Source organism: Podarcis gaigeae, assembly GCF_964106915.1.
Source record: "Podarcis gaigeae genome assembly, chromosome: 13".
NCBI lineage: Eukaryota > Metazoa > Chordata > Lepidosauria > Squamata > Lacertidae > Podarcis > Podarcis gaigeae.
In genome coordinates, this window is record NC_139689.1 from 24390881 (window position 1) to 24416288 (window position 25408).

At 46.2% G+C, this 25408-nt stretch overlaps 1 protein-coding gene across 4 annotated transcripts in view; it reads right to left on the bottom strand.

The window, feature by feature from the left end:
- ARHGEF40 (Rho guanine nucleotide exchange factor 40) overlaps positions 1-25408 on the bottom strand; it is a 41638-nt gene that overhangs the window by 14670 nt on the left and 1560 nt on the right. For all 4 annotated transcript variants that reach the window (XR_014557311.1, XR_014557312.1, XM_083708127.1 and 1 more), the window contains exons 2-9: positions 14143-14340; positions 11622-13407; positions 6452-6572; positions 5349-5454; positions 4373-4471; positions 2638-2754; positions 2071-2169; positions 399-526 (exon numbers count right to left, since the gene is read on the bottom strand). Coding sequence is in view for 2 of the 4 variants with exons in the window: in XM_083708127.1 (XP_083564253.1) it covers positions 399-526; positions 2071-2169; positions 2638-2754; positions 4373-4471; positions 5349-5454; positions 6452-6572; positions 11622-13407; positions 14143-14340 (2654 nt within the window). In the remaining 2 variants the exon portion in view is untranslated. The remainder of the gene's footprint in view (positions 1-398; positions 527-2070; positions 2170-2637; positions 2755-4372; positions 4472-5348; positions 5455-6451; positions 6573-11621; positions 13408-14142; positions 14341-25408) is intronic.

Sequence of the window (25408 nt, forward strand, 5' to 3'; positions counted from 1 at the left end):
TGCCATTACGCAGCATGACATAAAGTTATAGAGAGAGCCAAGAACAACTTCATGCTTACAATGGGAAATCAGCTATGTCTAGCTGGTCCTGGTGGTGCAGATCACACAATATTGATTACACACACACACACACAATGGAAATCAAGCTGCTAAGCTACCTTCCCTGCCACCCACTCACACACCAATTAAGCATCCCCTCCAGATACGTAAGCACATAACTGCAGGATTACTCCAACACGCAGGAAGGTTAATTGAACAGCAGTGAAGTGTATTATACAATAGCTTTAAAAGCTATGCATAAGTGCTGTTGTTATTTTACATAACTCTGCTACAGAACAAATGGGAACAGGGGACAAAGGGAACTTTCTGCTATGATGCCCTGCAGCCCTGATCCTCACCTGCAGGGCCCCAGGGGGGGCAGCCGTGCCAGCAAGGCCCCCCCACGGCGCTGGAGTTCCAGCAGGCGCGGCTCTGAGAGGAGCTTCTGCATGGTCTCTTGGTGCAAGGTGATCTGGGCCGACAGTTCCTACAGGGGTGAGATCCTAGCAGTTAGGACAAGGCAAAAGGAATGGGTTGGGGGATAGTGGAATGGGAATTCTGACTTCAACGACAGAAAAGAAACTATGGCAACGTGGTAATGCTGCATACCAACGCTGACATGACTATCATAATAACAAGCATAGAACAAAACAGCACAGCAACACAACCAGTCCTGACTCCCCCACGCAACATGTTTATTCAGAATTCATCCTGATATGTTTGCACCAAGCGAATACAGAGGTTAGATTGCATCCAGTCTTTATTGAGCATTCATGCTGATTTGTTTACGGAGCAAAAAAATTCCTTCCAGTAGCACCTTAAAGACCAACTAAGTTATTTCTTGGTATGAGCTTTCGTGTGCATGCACACTTCTTCAGATACACACGAAAGCTCATACCAAGAACTAACTTAGTTGGTCTTTAAGGTGCTACTGGAAGGAATTTTTTTGTATTGACTATGGCAGACCAACACGGCTACGTATCTGTAACTGTTTACGGAGCAGTTAGAGATACAGTCAAACCTCGGATCCCGAACACCTCCATTTTGGAATGTTTCGGCTTCCAAATGCAGAAAACCTGGAAGTAAATGTTCTGGTTTTCAAACGTTTTTCGGAAGCCGGACATCCAACGCAGCTCCACTAAGTGCAGGAAGCTCCTGCAACCAATCGGAAGCCGCGCCTCAGTTGTCAAATATTTCGGAAGCCAGAATGGATTACGTTCGACAACTGAGGTTTGACTGTCCTGGAAAAAAAATCACTAAAGTCATGCACATTCTGTGCTTTAAAAACCCCATTCAGATCCTCAGTAACCCAAATACTGCAGCAAAAACCCTGGATTCTACAGGCCAAATAATCAAGCAAATTTGTTGATATTCACCTTACTTTGAATAATTTTTACAGCCGCTACTCATCAAAGGGAAGAGCAAAGAGATACACAAAGTGGTGAAACCTCACTTCCTGACCACTAAACCCTCCACAGTTACCCCAACCCTCCACAGAAAACTAAGCAGCCTGCACTCTGAAGTGGTACAACCGAGATGTAGGTTTATTTAGTCACTGTCTTAATTTTCTCACTCTTATTACTGTAGCAGTACACAAGGGAGTATCTGTAAAAAGATTCCAGCCTTTTTTAGCATGCCATGCTGGCGTTTCTCCACACTATATGATTCTTTCTAGGACTAATGCAAAATACATGAATTACATGCAGGCCTGAGGCCAACTGAACCAAAGTTCAGTCCCATCTTAGTGTCCCCAGCGGAATGGTTATGCTGATGCTTTCACAGTAGGTAAGTTTGCATTCCTATGCACACTTACCTGAGAGTAAGCCCCACTGTACTCAATCGGGCTTACTTCTGAGCAGACATGTCCGTATCTTATTTAAGACTGTAAGTCGTAACAACTATAGAACCACAAGTGAACCAGAGAAACGTACAAGTCCATAAACAGAAGTATCACACATCACAAAAACAAACCAATTACTTGCTATGTTGCTGCACCCTCATAGTCTCTGGAGAACCACCACATGAGTTTACCTCTTGACTTGACGCTGTTCCCACTGCTTCAAGGTGGGCACTGGCCTCGCACACAGCCTGTAGGACACTACGACAGAGTGACTGCAGTTGCTCAAGAGCCTGTGCAGAGAGAAGAGGTGGGGCAGAGGAAGATAAGTACCACAGAAGTGCCGAGCTGGAATATTAATGAAGGTCACCCAGAGAAAATGCCTTGTGAGAGAAGGAGGAGTCACAGTGGCCCGTTGTCATTTGTGGTTAGTGGTCTGTGGGCCCACACAAGACCCAAGTTAACACAGAGTCTGGATGCAGCTGGAGTGGGGTGAGAAGGTTCAAGGATATGCTGAAAGCCAGTAAGGAAAAGGCTACCTGTGGACATGACGCCGAAATTTGTGCGTGGCCAGCTCCTTCATGGGAAGTTTTGTGGGTGATGTGGCACCCAGGGAGCCGGCGCCTATGACATAAACCGTATACCACTAGGAAGGAAAGGCAGGGGGATTCTGTGCAGGGCTGCGGGGAGGCTGCCTTGGTTCCATGGATGAACCATGTGCAGAATTGCACAAGGTCCATTTCCTTGTTAATCTCTCTTACCTGGTGTTCCTCAACCCATTTGCGTGCTGAGTAGTTCAGGGTCCCTCCTAGTGTCGGAGTCAGCTGGTCCAAAGCCACATAATGTGGCAGTTCAGGAAGAGAGAGAACTCTGACCTCCTGTGGGGAAAGGAGTCTATTAGGTCAGAGGCAATCCTGCCTCCTTGCATCAGTTCCTAACCCCAGTCTTTTCACCACCCATCTTCTGCTCCAGTCGTGAACCCTAGGTTCAAGTTAGGCCCAAACTAACATTAGAGAAGAGAGGGGCAGTCCTTAGCTATTTATAATTATCACACGCGCGCACACACACACACATATTTTTATACACACACACACATCTTGGAAGTACAGTTATGTATGACAAAGTACAAATTATGTTGTCTCTTTCAGTGTTCTCTCTGCAGTATTTTGTCATGTTTATATTCTACTATTTTTATTCTGCATATATATTTTTTTTTTAAATAATATTTATTAAGATTTTCAGAAATACAGAAAGAAAAGATTAAAGTACATTCAAAGCCTTATTTTCATACACCCACTTTCCGGGACTCCCTCTTTCCCCCACCCCTACCATATTCCCCTATCATATTGTTGGCTCCACAAGCTCTCAGTTCTAATTAAAACTTAATTTGTTTAAACCATTAGTCGAATTTAAATTTAATTTTGTACAATCCCCATCAATACCCTTACTAACAAAACAAAAATTCTTTCCCCAGGGCCCACCCCCTTTCCATTCCACAATTTCCCTTTTTTTTTTTTTTAGTGATAAAAACACCCCACACAATAGAAATATAAGAAAATAAAAAATAGAGAGTATAGTAAGTAAAAGAAAACCAATTCAGAAAATAGTTGACAAGCCTTTGGATTCTATTTCTCCCCCCCCCCCCCCGTCCCCGGTTTAGTTTCCCCCTGACCACCAATCCATGTTGTCTGCCTGGAATTTTTAAAGTCCATAAATCACATTTTTCCCCCAACTCCTTGCTAGCTTTTTCTTTTTATAATTATTTTTAGAATTATTTTTAAACCATTTAGCATCAAATCTTTAATAACGCTCCCCCTATTGTTCTTTCCAAGTTGTAGTCCAGTTTCCTCTTGTTCCGCTGCTAAAACGTTCTAGTTCTTTTATTCTGCATATAGAGTGCTGGCTGGGGCTTAGGAGGCCTGGATTAAAATCCAATAACATCCAACTTGTTCTTCAAGATGAGGCTCTACTCATTGTTTCCATGAGCATTCCTGGTACAGGGGCATGCAACAGGGCCTTCTCTGTGGTGACACCCCAACACTAGAATGCTCTCCATTTGGCGGTACATTTTTCCTCCTTCCTTTATACATTGAGACACTAGCCGAAGATGCTTCTGCTAGGCTTTTACAAAACGGTTAAAGTTGCTTCAATACCTAACAACTACAGGTAAGGTTTTTTGTGTTTTAATGGTTCTGATATTTTTAAATCATATTTGGCTATCTGTTGTGCTTTATTTATTGGAAGTACTTTTTTATTGTGCAGGGCACTGGGATCCCTTGGGAAGAAAGGTGATTCAGAAATGCAGTCAATAAGTAACCTTTCCCCCTTAGCCATGAAGTTCACTGGGTGACCTTGGGCCAGTCACAGTCTCTCAGCATAAGCTACCTTACAGGGTTGTTGTGATGGTAAAATGGGAAGAGAGGGGGCTATGTACACTACCTTGAGCACCTTGGAGGAAAAAGTGGTATATAAATAATAATAAATAGGAGAACTTACCGCAGCAGGTTCCAAAGCCAGCTCCTCTTCATGGGGTACAAAACGGTCATCAGGTGGCAATATCACCAGCAGCTGACGGATGGGGGCTGGAGAACTCTCCTAAAAAGATAAAGGATTTTGCTTTATGGAGGCGTATTTGCATAAGGCTTTCATAGAGTAGGAAGAAAAGATGGGAGGTGGTTCTGAGATACAGGCAGAGGGAGAAAAAGTTGTGGATTGGGGAAGAGGAGGGGGCCTTGGACATAGGGCATAGCCACAAGAGCTGCAATGTTCTGTGGTATGCAAGAGGCAACAAGGGGTCACAGAAAGGGCTTCTTAGTAGTGGCTCTCAGACAATGAAATGGAAAAGCCAAAGCTTTACCGTATTGCTACCCCATCCCTCCTCTGGGTGGGATAGAAATTTAATTAATAAATTAATATATTCTCAAAAGGGTGGAAAGCTTTGTTGTTGTTTTAATCCAGTACAGTGGTACCTCGGGTTAAGTACTTAATTCGTTCCGGAGGTCCGTTCTTAACCTGAAACTGTTCTTAACCTGAAGCACCACTTTAGCTAATGGGGCCTCCTGCTGCTGCCGCACCACCGGAGCACAATTTCTGTTCTCATCCTGAAGCAAAGTTCTTAACCTGAAGCAATATTTCTGGGATAGCGGAGTCTGTAACCTGAAGCGTATGTAACCTGAGGTACAACTGTACCATTTTGATGTCCAGGGCAGAAGGGTTGGTGATCACTTTTCATTATGTAATCGTAATCATCGCCATTATCATTACTGTTATTATGCCATTATACATACCTATCCTAAATATGGAAGGCTGTGACAGTGAGCACCTTCTCCTCCCTCTCCCCTTTACATTCTGAAGATATTGCCATAATAAATTATTGCTGCATCAGTAAAACCCACAGCCTGTCTACTGAGAACAGGAGCAGAAAACACGAGGACACAGATACAGAGCTCCTATAGTCGAGTCAGGAAGATACCTGGAATGTCCTAATGGCCGGCAGCAGCACAGGGGCCTGGAGGGCCCAGTCATCCACCTGGCTCAGGTCCAACAATAGTGTCAACCCACGGGCCTTCAGCTCTTGCCTGGAACAAATGTGGAGAGAAAAGGGAGAAATGGAGCTGCAAAGTCATCAAAGGGGCAGCAAAGTCAGTGTACAAAAGCTGGTCAGCATATTTCACTTGTGAAAGGCTTCATGGAAGCATAAGGCTTATATTATCCTCACAATAACCCCACTCTAGGCCACAGTTGTACAGATGAGAAAACTGAAGAAATTTCTGTGTGTGTGTATATATATATATTTCTGTGTACTATCATTAATACACACAAGGCACAGGAGGAAATTCTTTGTTGTTAACAATTCCAAATTAAGAAGTAGAGAACTGACAGCAACTGTGCACTGAATGGTACTAATTAACATCATGGTGTTCAGAGTGCTCCACATACATTATATCAGCACAGTTTACTGGCCCTTATTAGGTAGGCCTGCATTATTATCTCCACAGATGAGGAGAGGGCGGTGGGATCTAGTGGCTTATTTAAAGCAGGGATGGGGAACCCGAGGTCCTCTGAATGCAAGCTGGGGCTGACGGGAGTCAGGAGTCAAAGAGCAACAGGAAGGCCACAGGTTCCCCATCCCTGGCTTAAAGCCATGAAATGAATTCATGGTAAGATATGAACTGAGGGGTTTTTTTCCAGCTCACTGCTCATGCCCTTAACCATGATGCCACACTAGCTCATGAAAACACTCACACTTGGTGCAAACAGTGCCTCAAAGGCACTTTTTAGCATCATGTGTCAAAGCAGCTTTAAGTTACAAATTTAAGCCAATTTGACTGTTAATGGCTTTCCAAAGCAGTTTCTCTTAGCTTGCTATTTTATGATGATGCTGAGGAGAATTTACTGAATTTTCAACCTTTCTTGATGAATTTATTTTATTTTTCTTTGGAAAGAAATCCTGACAATCAGCCTCACTCCAAGACTATTTACATCTTTGTTAGCACAGCTGTTTACTCAAGCCGACACTCTTTATCTCCTGCTGGGTCACCTTGGGAGGAGCTGCATCTTGAGGTAAAAGTTTACCTGAGAAGGGAGTACAGGTATCTCATGGTATTGACTAGATCCGTTTGTCCTGGTGGAAGCTCATCCCGAAGAGGCTGAGGCACCACAATCAGCAAGGGCCGTCCTGACCTGTCCATTCCTCCTGTGGAGGGAGCATCAGAAGAAAAACATAAGGTACATTTGTCCTGGAACCTGGGAAAGCTTCCGGTCCTGATTTAAACAAACGAGCAGGTTAGCCACTCAAAATCCAAATTTCATTGACTCCAAACTTCCTTTTCTTGCGTTGCCACCCAACCCCAGCTGCTCAGTTACTGGGAAACAGCAAACAGCAGTAATGAAAGAGAGAGAGGGTTGCGGCTTCAAGAACCTATCAAGAAAGTTGAGGGGCAAAAAAAAGCATTTGGGCCCACGGCTTCAAGGCAAGCAGGAACTTGGAGTGAGGTCTGACAGAGCCTTTCTTCTTAACAGCCACTTTTTTCACTGGGAATAGCAAGGGATAGAAGCCTTTAAAACCACTCCTCTAAAGTGCACAGTTTTAAATGAAGACCTTAGCAAGCATTTGAGGATATGGGGAAGCATACATTCTGATGGTTCCTGAACCCTTTTGATGCCAATCGAACAAAATGATGGCAGGCATTATAGTGAAGAAGAGCTGGGAAGGGGGAATGAGGCTTGTGAAATGTTCTTTCTAAGGGCTGGTTAGAAAGGATCTGTGGGCCAGATCTTCCCTTACTTGCCATAAGGCTGTAGAACAGCCAAGGGGTCTGATTCAGTTTAGTCCTGACTCACAGTTAATCCTTGTTCCCTCCTCTGAAATCACACTGAGCTTAGATGCCACTCAAATCCCCACCATATAATTAAATTGTTCACACATTGCAGTTCTAAAGGGTACACCTTAAGGTTTAAGTATACATCTCAAAACGCAGCCTGTGAATGAGACAAAACACATGCTTCCCTCAGAGAAGCAAACTTGGCTGCAGCACTTTGCCAAGTATACAGATGGTTGCAAACCTTGTTTTTGCTGCATGTTAAGAGTGTGGAAAAGCCCAGATGCAACTATATCAATGAAGAAGTTTGATATGCTTGCATGCTAAAGCAGAGATAATACTGTACAGGATTAAAGAGGACAGATTTTAGCCATTGCCATATGCAAGCCATGCCTATTTACCAAACCAACACAAAACGCTTTTTAAAAATAGACTATTACAGAAAGAACCCCTGAGCTCATGCTCCATAAAATAGTTACTGCGCTATCTTCCCAGGGTTATGTTGCCTTTTGGGGTTGGGAAAAAGTAGTAATTTCCTACTGATTGAAAAAAAAATCCATTTCCTACCAGTTCCTATAATTTATTTGCTCCATAACAGCAAACACACAGCACAAAGGCCTAGATCCTAAGATGTTAGCATAAGAGAGTTCACAGAAGGAAAGTTTCTAATTCCTGCCTTCGCAGAAGAGCTACATAAAACCCTCCAAAAAGCCTAAATGGAAGCTCAGCCCCCCTCCCCAACAATGTAAGGATAGAGCTTGAATCCTAAGATAATTTAACTTAAAGAAGTTCACATAGAGAAAGTTTTTCCATTCCTTCCTCCCTTCTGAAGAGGGAGCACACACACACAAGAGACCCTCAATGAAACCTTTGTGAGGGTGGCAGGTGGCTGCAGGTAAGAGGAAGGGACAGAAAATTTTATTTCTATGAGCTTCCATAAGTTAACTAAGGATCCATCAAAGCCATAGTATGCATTGTTCTTTTTGGGTAGAGGGGAAGGAGGGATACCTCCAGATACCTAGACCCTGAATGTTCCGTACCCTGCAACATTTATCCAATGAAAATAGGGATGACCTATTCCATAATAATAATAATTTTACTATTTATACCCCACCAATTTGACTGGGTTGCTGCAGCCACTCTGAGCAAATTCCAACATATATAAAAACATAATAAAACATTAAACATTAAAAAACTTCCCTATACAGGGCTGCCTTCAGATGGCTCAGGGGTCAGATAACTCCATACCCTGCTAAATTTCTCTAATGAAAATAGGAACACCCTAAGGAAAAGCGGGATATTCTGGGATCAAATCAGAAACTGGGACAGCTTTTGTAAATCAGGGGCTGTCCCTGGGAAATAGGGACACTTGGAAGGTCTGATGTTTGCTCAGAAATAGTGTAAGTACTCCACTTTTGTGACTTGCAATTACTTTGCAGATATGGAAGTTGTATCATTCTTAACTGACAAAATTAAAGCTGTTTAAAAGACACTCCCCACCCACCTTTCATTGTTTTCCTTTAGGAAAATCTTGCCAAGCGAGTTACCTTTTTCTTTAAGTTACCTGTTCTTATAAACACACACCCAGATGGTGACACACTGTCATTGTAATGAAAATTCTTCCGTTTCCCCCGCTGCTGTATTGTGTGCTGGGATATATTGCCCTACACCACAGATGGGGAACACATGCCACCCTCCAGATGTTGCTGGATCACAACTCCCATCATCCCTGATCTTTGGCCATGCTCGCTGGGACTGATGGGAGTTGTAGTTCAGCAACACCTAGCGGGCCAAGGGTTCTCCATCCCTGCCCTATACAAATGTAAGCTCGCCCTACAGGTCTTTTTCAAAGCACTGTTGTGTTGCATGGAGGAACACATTGTCATCACTAAGTTGATGTGCTGTGGGAAAGGGCAGTAATCAGATCCCAAAGTTCTCGTCCTTTGCTTCCTCCAAGTCTTCTGCCAATGGAAGTTCTTCTATTGAAGGAAAAAGCTTTCCAACAGAGGAAGCGAGACCCTTTGGATCCAGCCCCAAAGGTCTCTACCACATCAGTTGAAAGGAAACAGCCTTTTCCCCCTAACCTCAGTTTAGATGGCTCTTAAAATGGATTAGATGAATGCAGGGGGAAACAGGTCAATCAAAGGTTATTAGCCATGAAAGCGAAATGGAACCTCCATGCTAGTGGAGCAATTTAGCTCTAAATACCGGATGCTGGGAACAGATTTTTTTTGGGGGGTGGGGAGAGTTATTGCCTAGCACACCCTGTTTTTGAGCTCCCAAAGGCATCTGATTGGCTGCTGCTGAACATGGAACTAATTGCTGCTCTGATCTGTTCTGATAGGGTTGTTCTTCAGACAATTCAAATAACCGCCCCCCACACACACACTGGAAAAAGATGTGGGGGGAGGTCTCTGCCCACTTCCACTGATGTACCAAGTGGTCATGCCCCGCCCCTCAACTCATTCAGAGTGTGTCAGAAGGAGGCCTAGGAATACCTCAAGCGAGTTCTCCCTTGCTTGGAGAAGTTCTATGCACGTATAGCAGTGCACATACAGAGTTCCTTTCAACATGCTCTAAACATATATGGATGGCATGGTAAACAGAATGTGAAGCTAACCCACATGGCCCCTGCCCCATGTTCTTTCTGTGTGTGGAGGGTCCTCTGATCCCCCTCTTATCATCTCACCAAAAAGCTAAATTGGGAGAGTGAAAAGAATGAGGCAAATTCAAAGAAAATAATGGCGCTTAACCACACGTTCAGATGCACTGTTACTTCTGATGACCAGTTTGTTAAATATAGAGGGACCCTAAAGAGTGCCACTAATATTATGCCTTTTTGAAGCAGCTCCTCCCTTTGTCCTCCCCTGTAACATTCCAGTTTTCCCCTTCCTTTCTGTCCTGCCTTTGTTTACGCTTCCCTTTAGTGACTGCCCTCAGGGAGGTCTGCCTCCCATTTTGCAAGCCACAGGCCTCTGGTAACGTGATCAGGCTCTGGTGTTATTTTGGGTCGTGTCTTGTGGCTTTGGGTTAGGGAGTGGTTTTTGCAAACTGCTGTGATGTGGCATATGAGGAGGTTTGTTTTGCTCAGACCTTGTGATGTTGAGGAAGATGGCAAAATGTGGGCAAAAGGACAGTCGGTTTGGGAACCCCAAGGAGACTAGTTTTGCAGAGATCTTACGCACAGTCAGACACAGGCTGCAGTGTGTAATGGCCCCTTGGGTTTCCCACTTGCCAGAGTACCTCCATTCTAATCCATGCTTCCCAAGCCTATGCATATTTACTGGGAAGTTAAGCAGTACTGCATTTGATGGGATTTGCTCTCAGCAGTGCGCACAGAATTCCAGACTTGGTGTTGGAATCCCATCCCAAGTTCCCATGGTGCACGTCCACTGTTCTGCACTCTGGTTAATATGGGGCACAATCTACTGGAGAATTCTTCTGCACACGCCCCACTGAAATTAAAAGAAGCTGTATAATGGGCTCTCGCACAGCTCCTACTAATTTCAGCCAGGAGGACCAGTTGGTCGATTGTGCCCTGTGGGCCACACTTGCCTGCTTCCCACTCCACCATTTTCAATGGCAACCAAAATCTACATGCCCAGGTGGCCTTTCCTCACCTTAATGCGCTTCTCGGTTAAGAGCAGCTCTGAACCAATTTTGTACCTGTTTATGGTTTTCTCTTATCACTAGCCTCACCCAGCATCTCTGGCACTACTTCCCCATCCCTGCGTAGTGGAGAAGGGCAGAAGAGAGACAGAGGGAAGAAACATTCCAGGGACAGAAATGTGCTCCAACAACTTGGGAGTGCACAGCCTCCAAAGTAGAAAAATGATAACAAAAGGGAAAAGCCTATCCATAGTGGAAAGCCATTTCTTAAAATAGAAAAGGTAGAAGCAGGAGGGATCTATGTGACTCGCCGCAGAGATGTCACAAGCATCATCCAACAGGTGGATCCTCACAATCCATAATTACATTTAACACATAGATGGTGCTTTAATTGCAATAATATTTGCAACAGCCCTGTAAGAGAAAGCAGTTTTATTTTATCTGTAGGACAGATGGGAGTGGGCAAAAGCTGAAAGCTGATGGCTTGTCTACCCTTACCCAGTGAGTTTGTGGGATCCTTTGCAACAGCTATGACTTCCTCATGCAAAAGCAGCATTGCCTGGGGAGATGCCTCAACTGGCTTAAAACCAGCTTTTGATTGTAGTGTGAGTGGATAAGCTAACCAAAGCCTGTTTTCCCATTTATAAAAGGAATATAATCCCGACACTGTATTCCCACACTGTTGTGAATACAGAAGCATAGGGGTCCAAAGTTTTTTGCACATCCTAAGGGTTACAAGAAGGACAAAACAAGGCAGTTTCAAATCCTGAAAAGATGACTATCTGAACCCAAGACAGCCTTGCTTTGTCACTTACCTGTTAGAGCAAAGACACCCGACAGCAGAAGCGCCCAGTCTACAGCCTGCCCGAGATGAACTGCCGCAAGGTGAGGCGAATTCTGTGTTTCCTCTGCGCCCTGATCAGCTGCAGTACTTAGGGCGTCCTCTCTCCCATCAGCACTTGGCTCCTTCTTCTTTGGCAATGGGATCAACGTTGCTTCTTCGGTACTAATGGGGAGGCCCTGTTCTCCCATACAAGGCCCTTCAGTACCATCCACCCCTTGCCCTGGGGGGCTGATGCTCTGCTCCTCTCTGCCAACTGCAGGTCCATCAGCCTCTGCAAAAGCAGCTGGGTCTTCAGCACAAAGGCTCGGGCCTTCTCTGCCGGTGCCCCTTCCACTGGTGCCAATGCCACCATCGCCGACAGAAAGAGAGCACTTTTCTGCATCACCCTCTGGCTCCCTGGTGTCAACAGTACATTCTCCAGTGCCAGCAGCCAACTCACTGGCACTGACAACCTCCTCTCTGGCGACAAGGCTTCGATCCCCAGGGACGCTACTTCTCTCCTGGGTGCTGCCGCAAACTGCGATGCTGACACAGCAGTCCTCGATGCTAGCTGCTTGCTCTTGGGTGCTAATTACAGCTTCTGCATTCCTCGAATCCTGTTCCCTTGTACCAACAGAAATTTCCTCTTTCCTGGGCTCTTTTATATCGGTAGAAGCTTCTTCTTCTTTGCTAGCCAAATCGACCCCCTGTCTAATTCGTCCGCCGCCGCCTCTCCCGGCCCCCTTTTTCTTCCTGCGGTTTCCCTTGGAGTTGCGTTTTGGTGTGGCTGCAGCCGGAGAGTGGTTCTCATTGCTGTCCTCCTTGGAATGAGCAGGATCGTGGTGGACAGTTCCTGGCACCTCAGCTTTCCCTTGTCCTGTGTCCTCAGTGGCGGCGGCAGCAGCAGCAACAACATCAAAAATGGCCGCCCGTGGCTCAGTTCCAGAGAGGCACTGGTTTTGCTCTTGTTGCCCAGGACTCAAGCTCGCCACTTCCTGAGAGGCTTCTGATGCTAAACCCAGGACTAGAGTAGGATTTCCTCTCTGCTGCTCAACCCTATCCCCCCGAGCACTGCTTTCTCGGCTGCACCTCTCTGCCTCCTGGGTTTTGCAGGCCTGGCGCAAGGCAAAGTTCTCCCCACACCCAGACTTGTGGTGGAGCCAGGCCCGATGGCGCCGGCTCCTGCTCTTATTGTGCCCCTTGCGAGTAGGCATTGTCTGAATTTGGGTACCACAAGGCTGTGGGATCCTGGGGGCTTGGTGCAGGGTGGGGCTGACCTCCAGGAGGTGAACGTATTCCCCCTCAGACTCCCGGTTCTCGCCGCCGGAATGGCGCCCGTCTCCAGGGCTCCGGGCCCCCAGGACCTCAGGAGGCAAATCCGCAGGGCACCGCTGGCCCACAATGAACCCGTCCTTGTGCACAAACTGGGGGTAGACCAGTTCTGGCCAGGGCAGGCTCAGCACCTTCTCTCCAGCAGCCAGGAGGCAACGCTCCAGGCGCCCCGCTCGGCGTTCCTTGTTGATGCCATTGAGCCACTCGACGGTGAAAAGGAAGGGGTAGGAGTCAGAGGACACAGGCAGCTCCTGGACACCACGGCCCTCTGGGGACAGACATTTCAGCACCAGACGCGGAGAGCACTCCCGGTGAGGCACCACTTGCAGGTAAAAATCGCCAGGGCAGAGGTGCTGCCAGGGCAGCGAGCCCAGCTGCACTAGGACCTTCTCACGGAGGCACAGTGGCCAACCCTCGTGGCAGAACACAAAGCCACTATACTGAGCCTGCAACAGTGGGAAAGAGAGGCACAGAATTATATATGCAGCACTGCCTTGGGAGAAAAGAAAATTGTGCATCAAGAAATGCTAAGTCCCATGACAATGAATATACTGAAGATTTGTTTATTTTGCACCATCTATTTTGCTTCTGCCAACCTCGCAGAGGGGCAAAGAGCCACTCCCTGATCATGAGAAATCCTGCCCCACCCTCCTCTGGTAGCTGGCATTTCACCAGTCAAAGGATTTATAAGAATCCCTCCAGCATCTTACGGGCTAAAAACTTGGTTTCTGCACCAAAGCTGAGATTTTCATGATGCACACAGTTCCTGCTTTTGCATGGCACCATCATGGAATCCACACAACTGATGGGGAGGGGAGGGGAGAGGGAAGCCCAGTGCATGGCTTAACATTTCAAAGAGTCCTAAAGCTGAAGAAAATGTACACTCCTTCTCTAAACTGCCACCCACCCACATCTGCCAACAGTCAAATGGGGGTACGAGGTTGATGTGTTTGGAACTTATTGTCTGGAGCAAGGGGGATGCTGAAGTTAATAAGACTTGGCCTGACTCTTGGAGCGAGCTCTAGCGCAGGAGGGGAAGTCCACCAGCTGTGGTTCTACAGGTCTGTAATGGGATTCCAGCGTCAGAACAGAATGCTTTTATACTGCCCCTGTGCTGAGCTAGATTTCCCACTCAGAGGTATACTCCGGAGGAACAGAGCCAAACCGATGCAGCAGCTCACACAGGCTTCACTCTGGATGCGAGCCAGGATGTGCTTGGCAGGAACAAGGAAGTCGAGGGTGTAGCGCAGGGCGTCGTGCTGGTACGTCCGCTCCAGCACCTCGAAGACCTGGCTCAGCAGGGTGGGGGCAGTGGCTTCGAAGGGGGGGTACAAGGCGGCCAGCGTACTCTGGACGCATTCTTCAACCGGCTCAGGCTCCTGCAAAGAGAGAGAGCATAGTGAGGGGAAAACAGCATCCAACAGTAGCCTCCCCTGCACCTTCCCTTTCTGCCCCATCGCCAGCTCCCTGGCTCTTTAATGCCCATACAATCACCAGGGAATCTATGCCAATTCCCGGACCATTAAATACTCCAGGACAAACTCCACCACTGCTGGATCCAACCAGTTGCACCGGTGCCTTCTCAGCACAAACGCAATGTCCTTTGCTGTTTTGCATGACCCGGGACTTGCTGCACTGCTGCCAAGGGCCTCTTGTACTTGATCTTGTCCATATTTTTTTTAAAAGCACATTTTTATTTGTTTTAGCAAACTCACAGAAGAGATGCAGCGGTCGTGGCTACCTGCAAGCATTGGCTGAAGCCTCACGCCAGATCACTGCCCCCTAGCGGCGAGCCAAATGGGACAGGGCAAGCAAGGGAGCTGGCGGCGGCGGCGCATCGCGCAGAGATTGGCAGCGTGTAAAAAGAACAGGGGGCAAGAGGGGGCAGCAGGGAAGAAAGAGTCTGGGAAGGTGCCAAAGTCTGAGAACAGAGCAGCCGAGGTTCCATCTGGAATACATTAGCAGCTGTGAGCTCATTCCTTCCGCAGCTCCACCCAGCAAAGGAAATGGGGGTGGGGGGAGAGAGAGAGAGAGAAAGAGGCTGCGAGGGAAAGGGGCCAACAGCAAGAGGCAGCCATTGTGCCAGACCTTCCAAATGCACCTAATCACGAGTCGCAAGAACCCTTTCCGTACCACTTGCAAGCACATTGAATCAGATGCAAACCTTTAAATTCTTTTAAATTGCTTTCCTGCATTGGTTTCAGAATCCAGATCAAACGACTTTGCAAACCTATTGCAATTTATTTATTTTGCTTTGTTTTCAAAAAAATCCCAAAAACTGCAGAATCAGGTGGTGGTGGGCTTGATTTACAGGGCACATGCTAGAAGCTACCCTATACCAAGCAAGGCACTGGCCTATCTAGCTGAGTATTACCTGCACTGACTGGCAGCACCCCTCTGGGGGTTTTTGACAGAGGGTGACTCCCAGCTTTACCTAGAGAGGCCAGGGACTGAAGCTGAGACCTTTGGTGTGCAAAGCAGATGCTCTTATCACTGAACTGCGACTCTTCCCCTTTGTGTAGTCCTGTACATTTACAGAGGGGTAGTCTTGTTAGTCTTCTGCATTAGAAAACAACAGAGTCTTTTGGCACCTAGGCAGCTTAATTTATTAAGGAACAAGTTTTCTTGAAGTGCTCCAAAGTCTATGAAAGCTTATGCTTGTTAGTTGTTAAGGTGCTAAAAGTTTCTTTCTTGGTTTTTAATCCATTCCATGTCTATTCAGAAGTGGAATGAAACACATGTCCAAAAAAAGAGGGTATTCTGCAGTCCAAATCCTCGTACCTAGAGGCAAGCTCCACTGACAGAGGAACACACTGCTGGGTACTTAAATGTGAAAATTCTGGAGGGGTCCATGGAACTAAACCATCAATTGAACCAGGGTGGATAAAAATCAATGATTTTAAAATAAAAAATGGATTTTTTTAATTTAAATTGGGTTTTTAAAATAAAATGCTTTTGGAGGAAATAGTATTTCTAAAGATAGTTTTCTATTTAAGTTACATTATAGTCCAAAAGCCATCAGGAAATAAGGATTTGTTTTAAGTTTTGCATGCATGTTAAAACTCAGTCTAAGTATATATATAAACATTTAACCACTAAAGTTAACAAACATGGATACATATGCTACAATGTTATTGTTTTAGTTAAATAAATTGTTTAAATTGTTATTAAGGAAATGATTGTTTTTCTCCTTCCAATAAAGTATAGCAGAAAAGTTGTCCAAATATAAACAGTTAACTTACTAAACCTCACAATAATTTCATAATAATATGTCTATGTATTTCTAATAGTATAATCAAATCATTAACTTTTGATACAGCTGTAATAACTACTCTGACAATTTATTATTCCAAAAAATGAAACCTTCATCTCATTGTAAATATGAAGATTATACCGGCAGGAATGCCTTTCTGTAAAAAAAGGGGGGGAAATTAAATCAAGTCTTCCCGACTGGTGATTTAAATTGTGATTTTAATCGATTTGATTTAAATCAAATCCACCCTGAATTGAGCCTTTAAAAAAAAAAACCTGTAGCAGACAACCCTTTAGAATTGACTTATTTGTACCACTAGCTCTTGTATTTATTTCCAAAGGGGGTAACAGTGTTACTCTGTCACAGCAAAAACAATTGAAGAGTCTTGTAGCACACCCAAAAGGGGACGCAGGTGGCGCTGTGGGTTAAAGCCTCAGCGCCTAGGACTTGCCGATCAAAAGGTTGGCGGTTTGAATCCCTGCGGCGGGGTGCGCTCCCGCTGCTCGGTCCCAGCGCCTGCCAACCTAGCAGTTCGAAAGCACCTCCGGGTGCAAGTAGATAAATAGGGACCGCTTACCAGCGGGAAGGTAAACGGCGTTTCCGTGTGCGGCTCTGGCTCGCCAGAGCAGCGATGTCACGCTGGCCACGTGACCCGGAAGTGTCTCCGGACAGCGCTGGCCCCCGGCCTCTTGAGTGAGATGGGCGCACAACCCCAGAGTCTGGCAAGACTGGCCCGTTCGGGCAGGGGTACCTTTACCTTTACCTTTAGCACACCCAAAATGTCATGAGACATTTGTTAGGGTTGTATCCAATGTGTTAGTCATACTCAAATAGACCCGTTGAAATTAATGACCTGAGTCACATTCATTCATTTCAATGAGCCTACTCTAAATAGGACTAAGTTGGGATGCATCCCTTCGTCTTTAAAACGCCACAAGATTTTGAGACTTTTTGTTCTTTTTATTTCCGCGTTTCTTCAAATGGTTTACAGACCATGCACTTTTCTGCCCAAAACATTTTGCTGCCTGAGGTGAAGGACAAGATACAGACCCCCGCCTCCTAAAATTGCATATGAATCTTGTTTTCTGCAGTGGCAAAAGGACAATGTGCCAAAGGACATCAGGCTCCCTTAGGGAATACGGGGAGCTGTGCAAGACACACACAGAGAATTGCTATCATCATCTGCTGCAGCAATCTTATTCTCCCTAACGGTAGGGCCAGGTCTGCAGGGTGGCTTATAAAAACCTCACAGTGAAAAGCTCAGTGCTCACATACAACTGATGAAGAAGTTAGAGTGCCTTGAAACCTATCACAGCGTTACATGGATACAGAGCACATCTGCAACGACAGTGAATCAGGGCTGCACTTTTAGGTTGCCTTTGTGCAAGCAACCATCTGTTGGGTGTAGCTGTCTATGGGGGGGGGGGAGACACCAAATGCAAGAGCACATATTCATGTGTTTTGCGTAAACAGGGCTTTATTTTACATTTCTAAAAAGGAAAGGGTATGCTACTATGTCTTAAAAAATCAGTTCTCCTAATCCCAGATATAGAAGAGGCTGCCTAAGATTGCACAATGGTAGGGAAAACAGGATTTGGTGCTTTTTCTCCTTCTTTCAGTGCCAGAACGGTGATGTCACCTGCCAGAGAGGGGCCCAGAGAAGAAGAAGCACTGCGACAGCATCTGCATCTCCCCACCCTCAGCTTTCCCGCTTCCCCCCGCCTCACACACCTTTCTTCCTTGTCCCCCCCCATCACAGCTGCTGCACCTCCTCTCAGCTCATTGGTCTCCCCTCTCTTGCTGACTCTTCCACCAGGCAAAGGAAGACCAGGCTGAAGTATATGGTCCAGCTGGGCACAAGGCAAGAGATGTATGAATACATCTCCCTGGCAGTGTGCTGAGAGTGTTAGTCTTACCTGCCTTTTCACTCTACCCTACTCTTTCTTTAAGAGCCCCCCTTGTGGAGCTAGGACTCTCCCAGAAACACACGTCTTCTGCCAGCACTCCCTATTATTTTTTCTTGTGCTTCTTTGTTCTCCTGCCTCTCCCCACATTCTTGCACTTGCTTACCTGCTTGGCAGGATAACTTTAATGGCACCGGAGGGCAAACTTTGAAAACGCACCTAATGTCCCACTGATGGGATACTCTGCTTTCCTCAACACCATCAGCAATTCTTCCGCCTCATATACACCATATGAAGTGGTATATATGGACAGGATGCTTTGGAAACAAGATGGAGCAATGTGTAACCCTCTATGCTTTAGCTTAGTGGTGAGGAACTCAGGCCTGGGGGCCATTAAGCATCTCTGTCCACCCCTTGGGACTCTCTCTCATGGATACTGCTCCACCCTCTTCTGGAGAGCTTTAGGCCGATTGGACTGTGTCCTTGAACTGTGATAAGGCCTCTTGCTTGCCTTAGAAACCTCCAAGCTTTGTGTGACTTGAATGTGGCCTACTGCACAAAGACAAGAGTAACACCTGTTGTTTCACTCATGTTTTGCCTCTGGCTACACCCACCACTGGGTTCCCCCAGAAGGTTGTCTGGAAAAGTACATGGCCTGTGTGCTTTAAAAGTTTCCCCACTCATGCTTTAAGCCAAACTCAATTTGCACCAAGTCTAGATCCTTCCAGCCATGTGCCAGTACTTGTCATCAATACAGCAAACATCCCTGCTGAGGTAGTTCACAAGGCCTGCTGGAGGAACTTCCACCTACAAAACTGGATGTCAGAGAAGTGTCGTCTGGCTACCCTTATCCTCACACGTTTCATCACCACTTCCACCAAGAGATACTTCAGGAGTGTTCCTTCCATGACACATCAAGGAAGACACCACTGGTCACCTCTGGGGCCTGTAAGGAAAGTGCCAGGAGGTAACATGCACTGGTGCGCATGTCAGGAGAAGGGATTGTGTCAGGATGATGCCTGAGAGCCAGAAAGATGTGGTGGCCAACAGAGGCTCCCTGGAAAAAGCCACATACCACTTCAGAAAGGAGTATATAAACTAATAATAATAATAATAATGAAATCCCATCTTTGTGGTTATCAGCAGGTGGAATATAGTTTAAGCAAAACATGAATGTCTTCAGGCGCGGTATGCTCATTTTGCTGGAGATAGGCAAATTCTCTAGGGAAGAATTTTTTCCTCTTTCTTTGCAACCGCACAATAATGACCATCAGGGCATCGGGGCCAGCTACCTGGTTGCTGGGGGAACAGTCTACCTGGCCAACTATACCCTTCAAGCTTCCACTTCCATAAGATCTTCAGTCCCACTGTAGCCTGCCTTTTCCTTTCCTGGATTGATTGGGATCCCAGTTTCATCTCTGCTGCGTAAGTAACTTGCCAAGTCATCTGTGCCCAAAGAGTCAAAACGAAGAAAGCTTTTAAAAATAATAATTTCCTGGTGATAATAAATTTGAATCGATCTCTTAACTTTGAATCAGATCCTTCTCTTTGAAGAGGTGGGTTTGTTATTGCATCATTTAACTGCCCTTGCTTCTTCTCTAGTGAGTATAATTAGCCAATCTATGAAATCACTGAGCTTAAAGGATATTCTCCATGCATTTTTCCTCTTTGGAATAAGTAGTGAGGAATTTGTCCTCTGTTCTTTTGTAAAACACATCCCGCTGCATATCCATTAACATCTCTACCCCTTTCCATTCAATTTCCGTCTACTCCAGATCCTGCGTACTATTGCTGCCTTCACCCTTTGGGACAATGGTGAGGAACCTCTGGCTCTCCAGTGGTGCCCTGGGCAATGCCAAAAGCGGGTGCCTCTTGCCTTCCATTCTACATCACAGCTGTGCCACCACCGAGGCTCTGCACCCAGTGGGACCAAACCAGTCATGCTCCCCTAAATCCGCCTCTGAAACCAGCATCCCAAAGCACCCAGTAAACTCGTTGCCCTTGTGTGGTGGTGGCTTCCCAACGGAGAACTTTTCTTGCCTACTATTCAATATCATTTAACAGGGGACAGCAGGGATTGAACCTGGAACCTTTTCACTGGTGCGAGGAAGCTCACGGGCAGAGTTGTGTAGTGGTTAGAGTGCTGGACCACAGCCTGGGAGACCTGGGTTCAAATCCCTACTCAGCCATGAAGCTCACTTGGTGGCCTTGGGCCTGTCACTCTCTCAACCTAACAGTATCTTGCAGGGTTGTTGTGCGGGGGGAGGAAGAGCCAGGAATGCTACCTTGAGTTCTTTGAAAGGCAGGTGGGATATAAATAAAATAAACAAACAAACAAACCTTCCAGGCACATGTGAGAGGTAGAAGCAAACTTAAGCAGAGAGATACATGTGACTCTTACCTTTGTACAGCAGGTTGCATTCCAGCCACACAGAAGTCAAGAGGTTTCCTTCTAAACACACCCAATGCACATACAAGCCTCCATTCTGGCAAGCAGCAGTTATCACTGCTCAAGGACGCATTCCAGGCAGGCCAAAGCACTCAAGAGGGCGAGTGACAAAGAGTTCCAAGGGCTTGATAAAGAGAACCAGGCGGTGGCACTCATATCCCCAAGGCCAAGGTACTACACCCTTGTTTTACATTCAAAGCAGGTGCTGTATAACCAGGACCAGCCCAAGCTGTTTTGCCACCTGAAGTGAGGCCGGACCACCCCTCATCCCCAGCCGCTGCAACCAACAAGACGGGCAACTGCTACTTACTGCAAGCACAGCAGTGAAGGTGTCCCAGGTCTCACAGCACCGTGTCAAACGTCTAGCCAAGGCAGCTGCCGGAAACAAGAGCTCAAGCAGCGGCTGGCAAGGGGGCAAGCTCATTCTAGCAGCCGGGGGTGGGGGGTGGCTTAGCAAGGCAGTGGGGGGTGGCATTCATTTCACTGCCTCCCTTCAATCTGACACCTGAGACAAGTGACTCAGCGCGTCTCATAATAGGGCCGGCCCCAGCCCTCTTCCCACAAGGAAGGCTCAAACTGGCAACCTGGCTACTTTTCAGGGACTAGTCCTCACCAGGCCTCAGTTCAAGTTTTTAGGCGCACAGTACTTTGTAGAATAGTGGAAAGTATGTCTGTTTTACATTCCTCCTTCGCCCCCCCCCCGGAGCTTTTTGCCACTTTCTGGAAGAGAGGCAGGAAAGCAGAGACTCGGAGCCAGCCAAGCTTGAGGGAGAAGTTCTACTTCCCCGACAGGAAGAGGCAACCCCCCCTTCCCACACAGACACTGGCAGGAGGCAGGAAGCAGTGGGGAGGCCCCTTTTTGGCTCGACGTCCTGGAGGGTGTGCAAGGCAGATGGTTCCAGGGAGAACAGTGGCTGGCAAAAAAACAGAAAGCCGTCCTCCTCCAGAAATATTGCTGGTGGAGTATATATATTTTCTCTCTCTCTTTCTCATAAATGCAAATTGGAGTCTCCGCATCTCCATCCTACGTACTAATACCAAACCCAAACTCATTCTCAAAGTGTGGATCTTTCTGCAATGAAAACAGCACCATCCATGCACAAAGGAGAATTATCAGCAGACTCGGGGGAACCTCAAGGTTTGCAGAAGTACAAAAAGGGGGAAACCTTCTATTTAAAAAATCCTAAGATGGGAGATCCCAAAATTGCTCATTGAACACTGAGCATGCTCAGTGGGCACAAAATACTGACTGACGGGGTGGGGAAGGGGGAAACGTGAGGTGAGAATGGAACAGATTTGGCTGGCTAGCTGGAACCCTGAACCAGGTCATTCTACATTGCCGCCTAAGGCAACCCAGCTCACTCTATGTAATGGTAGGACTGGCCCTATTGGAGAAAAATATTCAAATCTGAAGTCAGCCATCAAGCTCACTGCGACAGTATCTCAGCCTAACATACCTCATAGGCTTGCTTTGTGAATAAAATGGGGGGGGACACCACATAAACCCACTACAGTGGTACCCCGGGTTAAGAACTTAATTCATTCCGGAGGTCCGTTCTCAACCTGAAACTGTTCTTAACCTGAGGTACTACTTTAGCTAATGGGGCCTCCTGCTGCTGCCGCGCCGCCGCCACACGATTTCTGTTCTCATCCTGAAGCAAAGTTCTTAACCCAAGGTACTATTTCTGGGTTAGCGGAGTCTGTAACCTGAAGCATCTGTAACCTGAGGTACCACTGTATAAGCTTCTGGGAGGAAGTGTAAGATTAATGTAATTAATGTACAGCAACCTATTTAGGATTACTCAGCGGAAAGGGAGCCTTACCCTGAAAGCAGACGATTGGTCCATCCATCTCAGGGTTGTCTACACTGATCATCAGTGGCCCTCCAGGATTTCAGACAGCATTCTCTCCCAGCCCTACCTAAAGAAACCAGGAATTGAACCTGGAACCTTTCCCAAGCAAAGCAGATGTTTTGCCACTATGCTACAGCCCTTCCGGCAAGGAAATACATTCTGCACTAGGTCATCATCAGATTTAGCATTCATATAGTGTTTTTAGCAGACTCCAGAAGCTTCACATACTCAACCTCACCAATCCTTAGGGAAAGCTCTGTGAGTTATTATCCCCATATTACAGATGAGGCACAGAGAGAGCAGCTTGCCTAAGATCACGTACAGAAATCCAGACTGGAACTGAGGAGCGCTTAGTGCACAACACCGTCTCTTGGACACTATGCAACATTTCACAGGGGCTGAACCCTGGTCAGATTATGCCCTGTTTTGGGGCAAGTTCACACATGCCTGCATGCACACAAACAGCACTCAGTAATTGCACAAATTATGTCTTAGCGTTGGTGGAAAAGCCATCGTCTCACATCAAACACCAGAGGCAGATCTCCGTCTTTCATCTAATTCTACAGTGGTGGTTTTCAATGGGTCAAAGTAAACTTTCAAGGATTGCTCAAAGGGGTTCACTGCTCAGTGTATGAACTGCCTCCATATCTAAAAGTGAACAAGTCTTCTCTCTTACTAGCGTCAGGTACGGCCAGCCCTACCATTAGGCAATGAGGCAGCCCCCTCAGGCAGTTGATTTTGGGTGTCATGGAAGCTCAGCAAATTGCTACTTATCTAATCTATTATTACAGTGTGAGGGAACAGCAGCAGAGAGGTGCTCATGGAATTTTCTGCCTCGGGCGCTAAAATAACTTGGCTGGCTTTAGGTACTCAGCACCTGGGGGGACTGCTCCGCCTCAGGTAGCAAAATATCTTGGGATGGCCTGCCCAGCAGTGTACTGTGTAAGCCAGGAACTCAGTCCATATATAATTCAGCAGCAATTTTTTATGATCAGGGAAGTTATAGAAAGTCTAAAGAAGTGGTTCAATGTATAACTAAGATGTTACAGGCTATTCTTTATCTCTTTAGGTCCAGAGGAGCCAATATAATGCTGTTCAGATACTGCTGGGCTCCAGCTCCTATCAGGCTCAGCCAGCATGGCCAACAGCCAAGGATGATGGGAACTGCAGTTCAGCATCATCTCTGGAAGTCTCCATGTTGGCACCCCCTGCATTAAGAAAATTAAATGCCAGAGTTAAATTCTGCTTCTTCCTAGCCGGATTGCTGAGGACTAGTTTTTGTATGGCTTTTAAAATAGAGAATGTAGAAAAAATGTTTAAACTCATTACTTATCATCATTGTCCTTACTTATGCGGCACACATTGGTGCATCTATTCTTTCCAAGCAAGTACACTTATTTTTTAAAATCACTTTTATGATAGATATTAATATTAGCAATATTTATGATATGATTTTATATACGGACTTTCTAAATTCTTCTCTCTTTAATTTTTTTGGTAAATATTACCATTGCAGAGCTGTGCCTGTGTTTAGTGGTTATGCCACAACCCCAGAGTCGTTTGCGACTGGACTTACGGTAATTGTCAGGGGTCCCTTTACCTTTTTACTGATATTCCCCAGGGAAAAGAGTCTTGGATTGAAGTACATCAAGAACTGATAACTTTCTATTTAAAAACACAGTGGATACCCACTTTTTGAATGTGTGGAGGGAGGGGGGGGAATCACATCATTTAGAAAACGTCACCTTGATCTCAGAAATCGCTGCTGGGCACCACTGACTGCCATGATTATGTTTCTGCAGACATTTGTGTGTACCAGGGGAATGGTTTCCATGGAGAAAATAAGAAGCTGAAAAAATTACCTACGAACCACCCTGCTGAATAAGTGCAGTGCCTTTCCCTACCGGAGAAGACTTCACAATCAACTCTAGCCCTCACACACCTGGGATTACAGGAGTCTGCCTTATGCCAAGCCAGCTCATTTGCCCATCTAGCCCAGAGATGTTTCCTTTGAGTAGCACTGAGCAGTTTCAGCAGAAGGCCGGCTCCACCATGAGTCAGGGTGGAGGCAACTGGTCTCGGTTGCCACGAAAGAGCAGAAAACTCTTATTTATTTTATTTTGCTCACTGTATTTATTACATACTCCTAGGGGTCCTATGCACCGTGGCTTGTGGGAGGGGCTGTTTCCTGTTCTGCCTCAGGTAGAAAAATGCTCTGGTTTGTGGCAAACATTCTTCCCATCACCTGCTATCCACCAATTCACAGAAGTATTTCTACACTGCCCTCTCGTAGGAGATCAGGAGGATGGTGTACAACATTATGAAAACATTTTTTAAAAAACAACAACAACACTGTAAGCGGTACAGAACAATAATGAAAATGACCATCTGCTCAAGAAAATGTTAAACAATTTGCATAGGCCTATCAGCTGCCTGGTCCTTTTTATCTGAAGACGCCACAGACTGAACTTGGGGTTTCTTCTTTGCGAAGCATGTGTTATACAGTCCCACCTGACAAAGAGGGGGCTTCCAGTTTACGCTTCCAGGATTAAAGCTCTGGTGCCTTTTGTTTTTAACCCTGAGCACTGAGAGGAGGCACATGAAGCACACCAGTCGGTGTCCTGACTGGTACTCCCCTAGACCACACAGCCATTATGGAGGTTATGGGACAGACCCTCTGCCACACTGTCAACTTGCAAAAGCAAAAAAAGAGTGCAAGGCCCACCAAAGTCAAATTACACATAAACATGTGAAATAAAAGCTGCTGCTTCTAAAGACAAGCAGTTCTGGGAGGGAGATAATAAGGAGGGAAGGGGTTATTTGGCACTTTTCAGTGGCAGTTACCTCTGCCCAAGCCACAGTCCTATTTCTTCCTTGCTCTACAGGTTTCCAAATGTGTTCCACCTATTTAAACCCATACCTAGCAGCTGAGGAGGAGGAGGAAGAGTAGCAACTAGCATGTGTTTGTGTTTTGGGGTGGGGGGAATA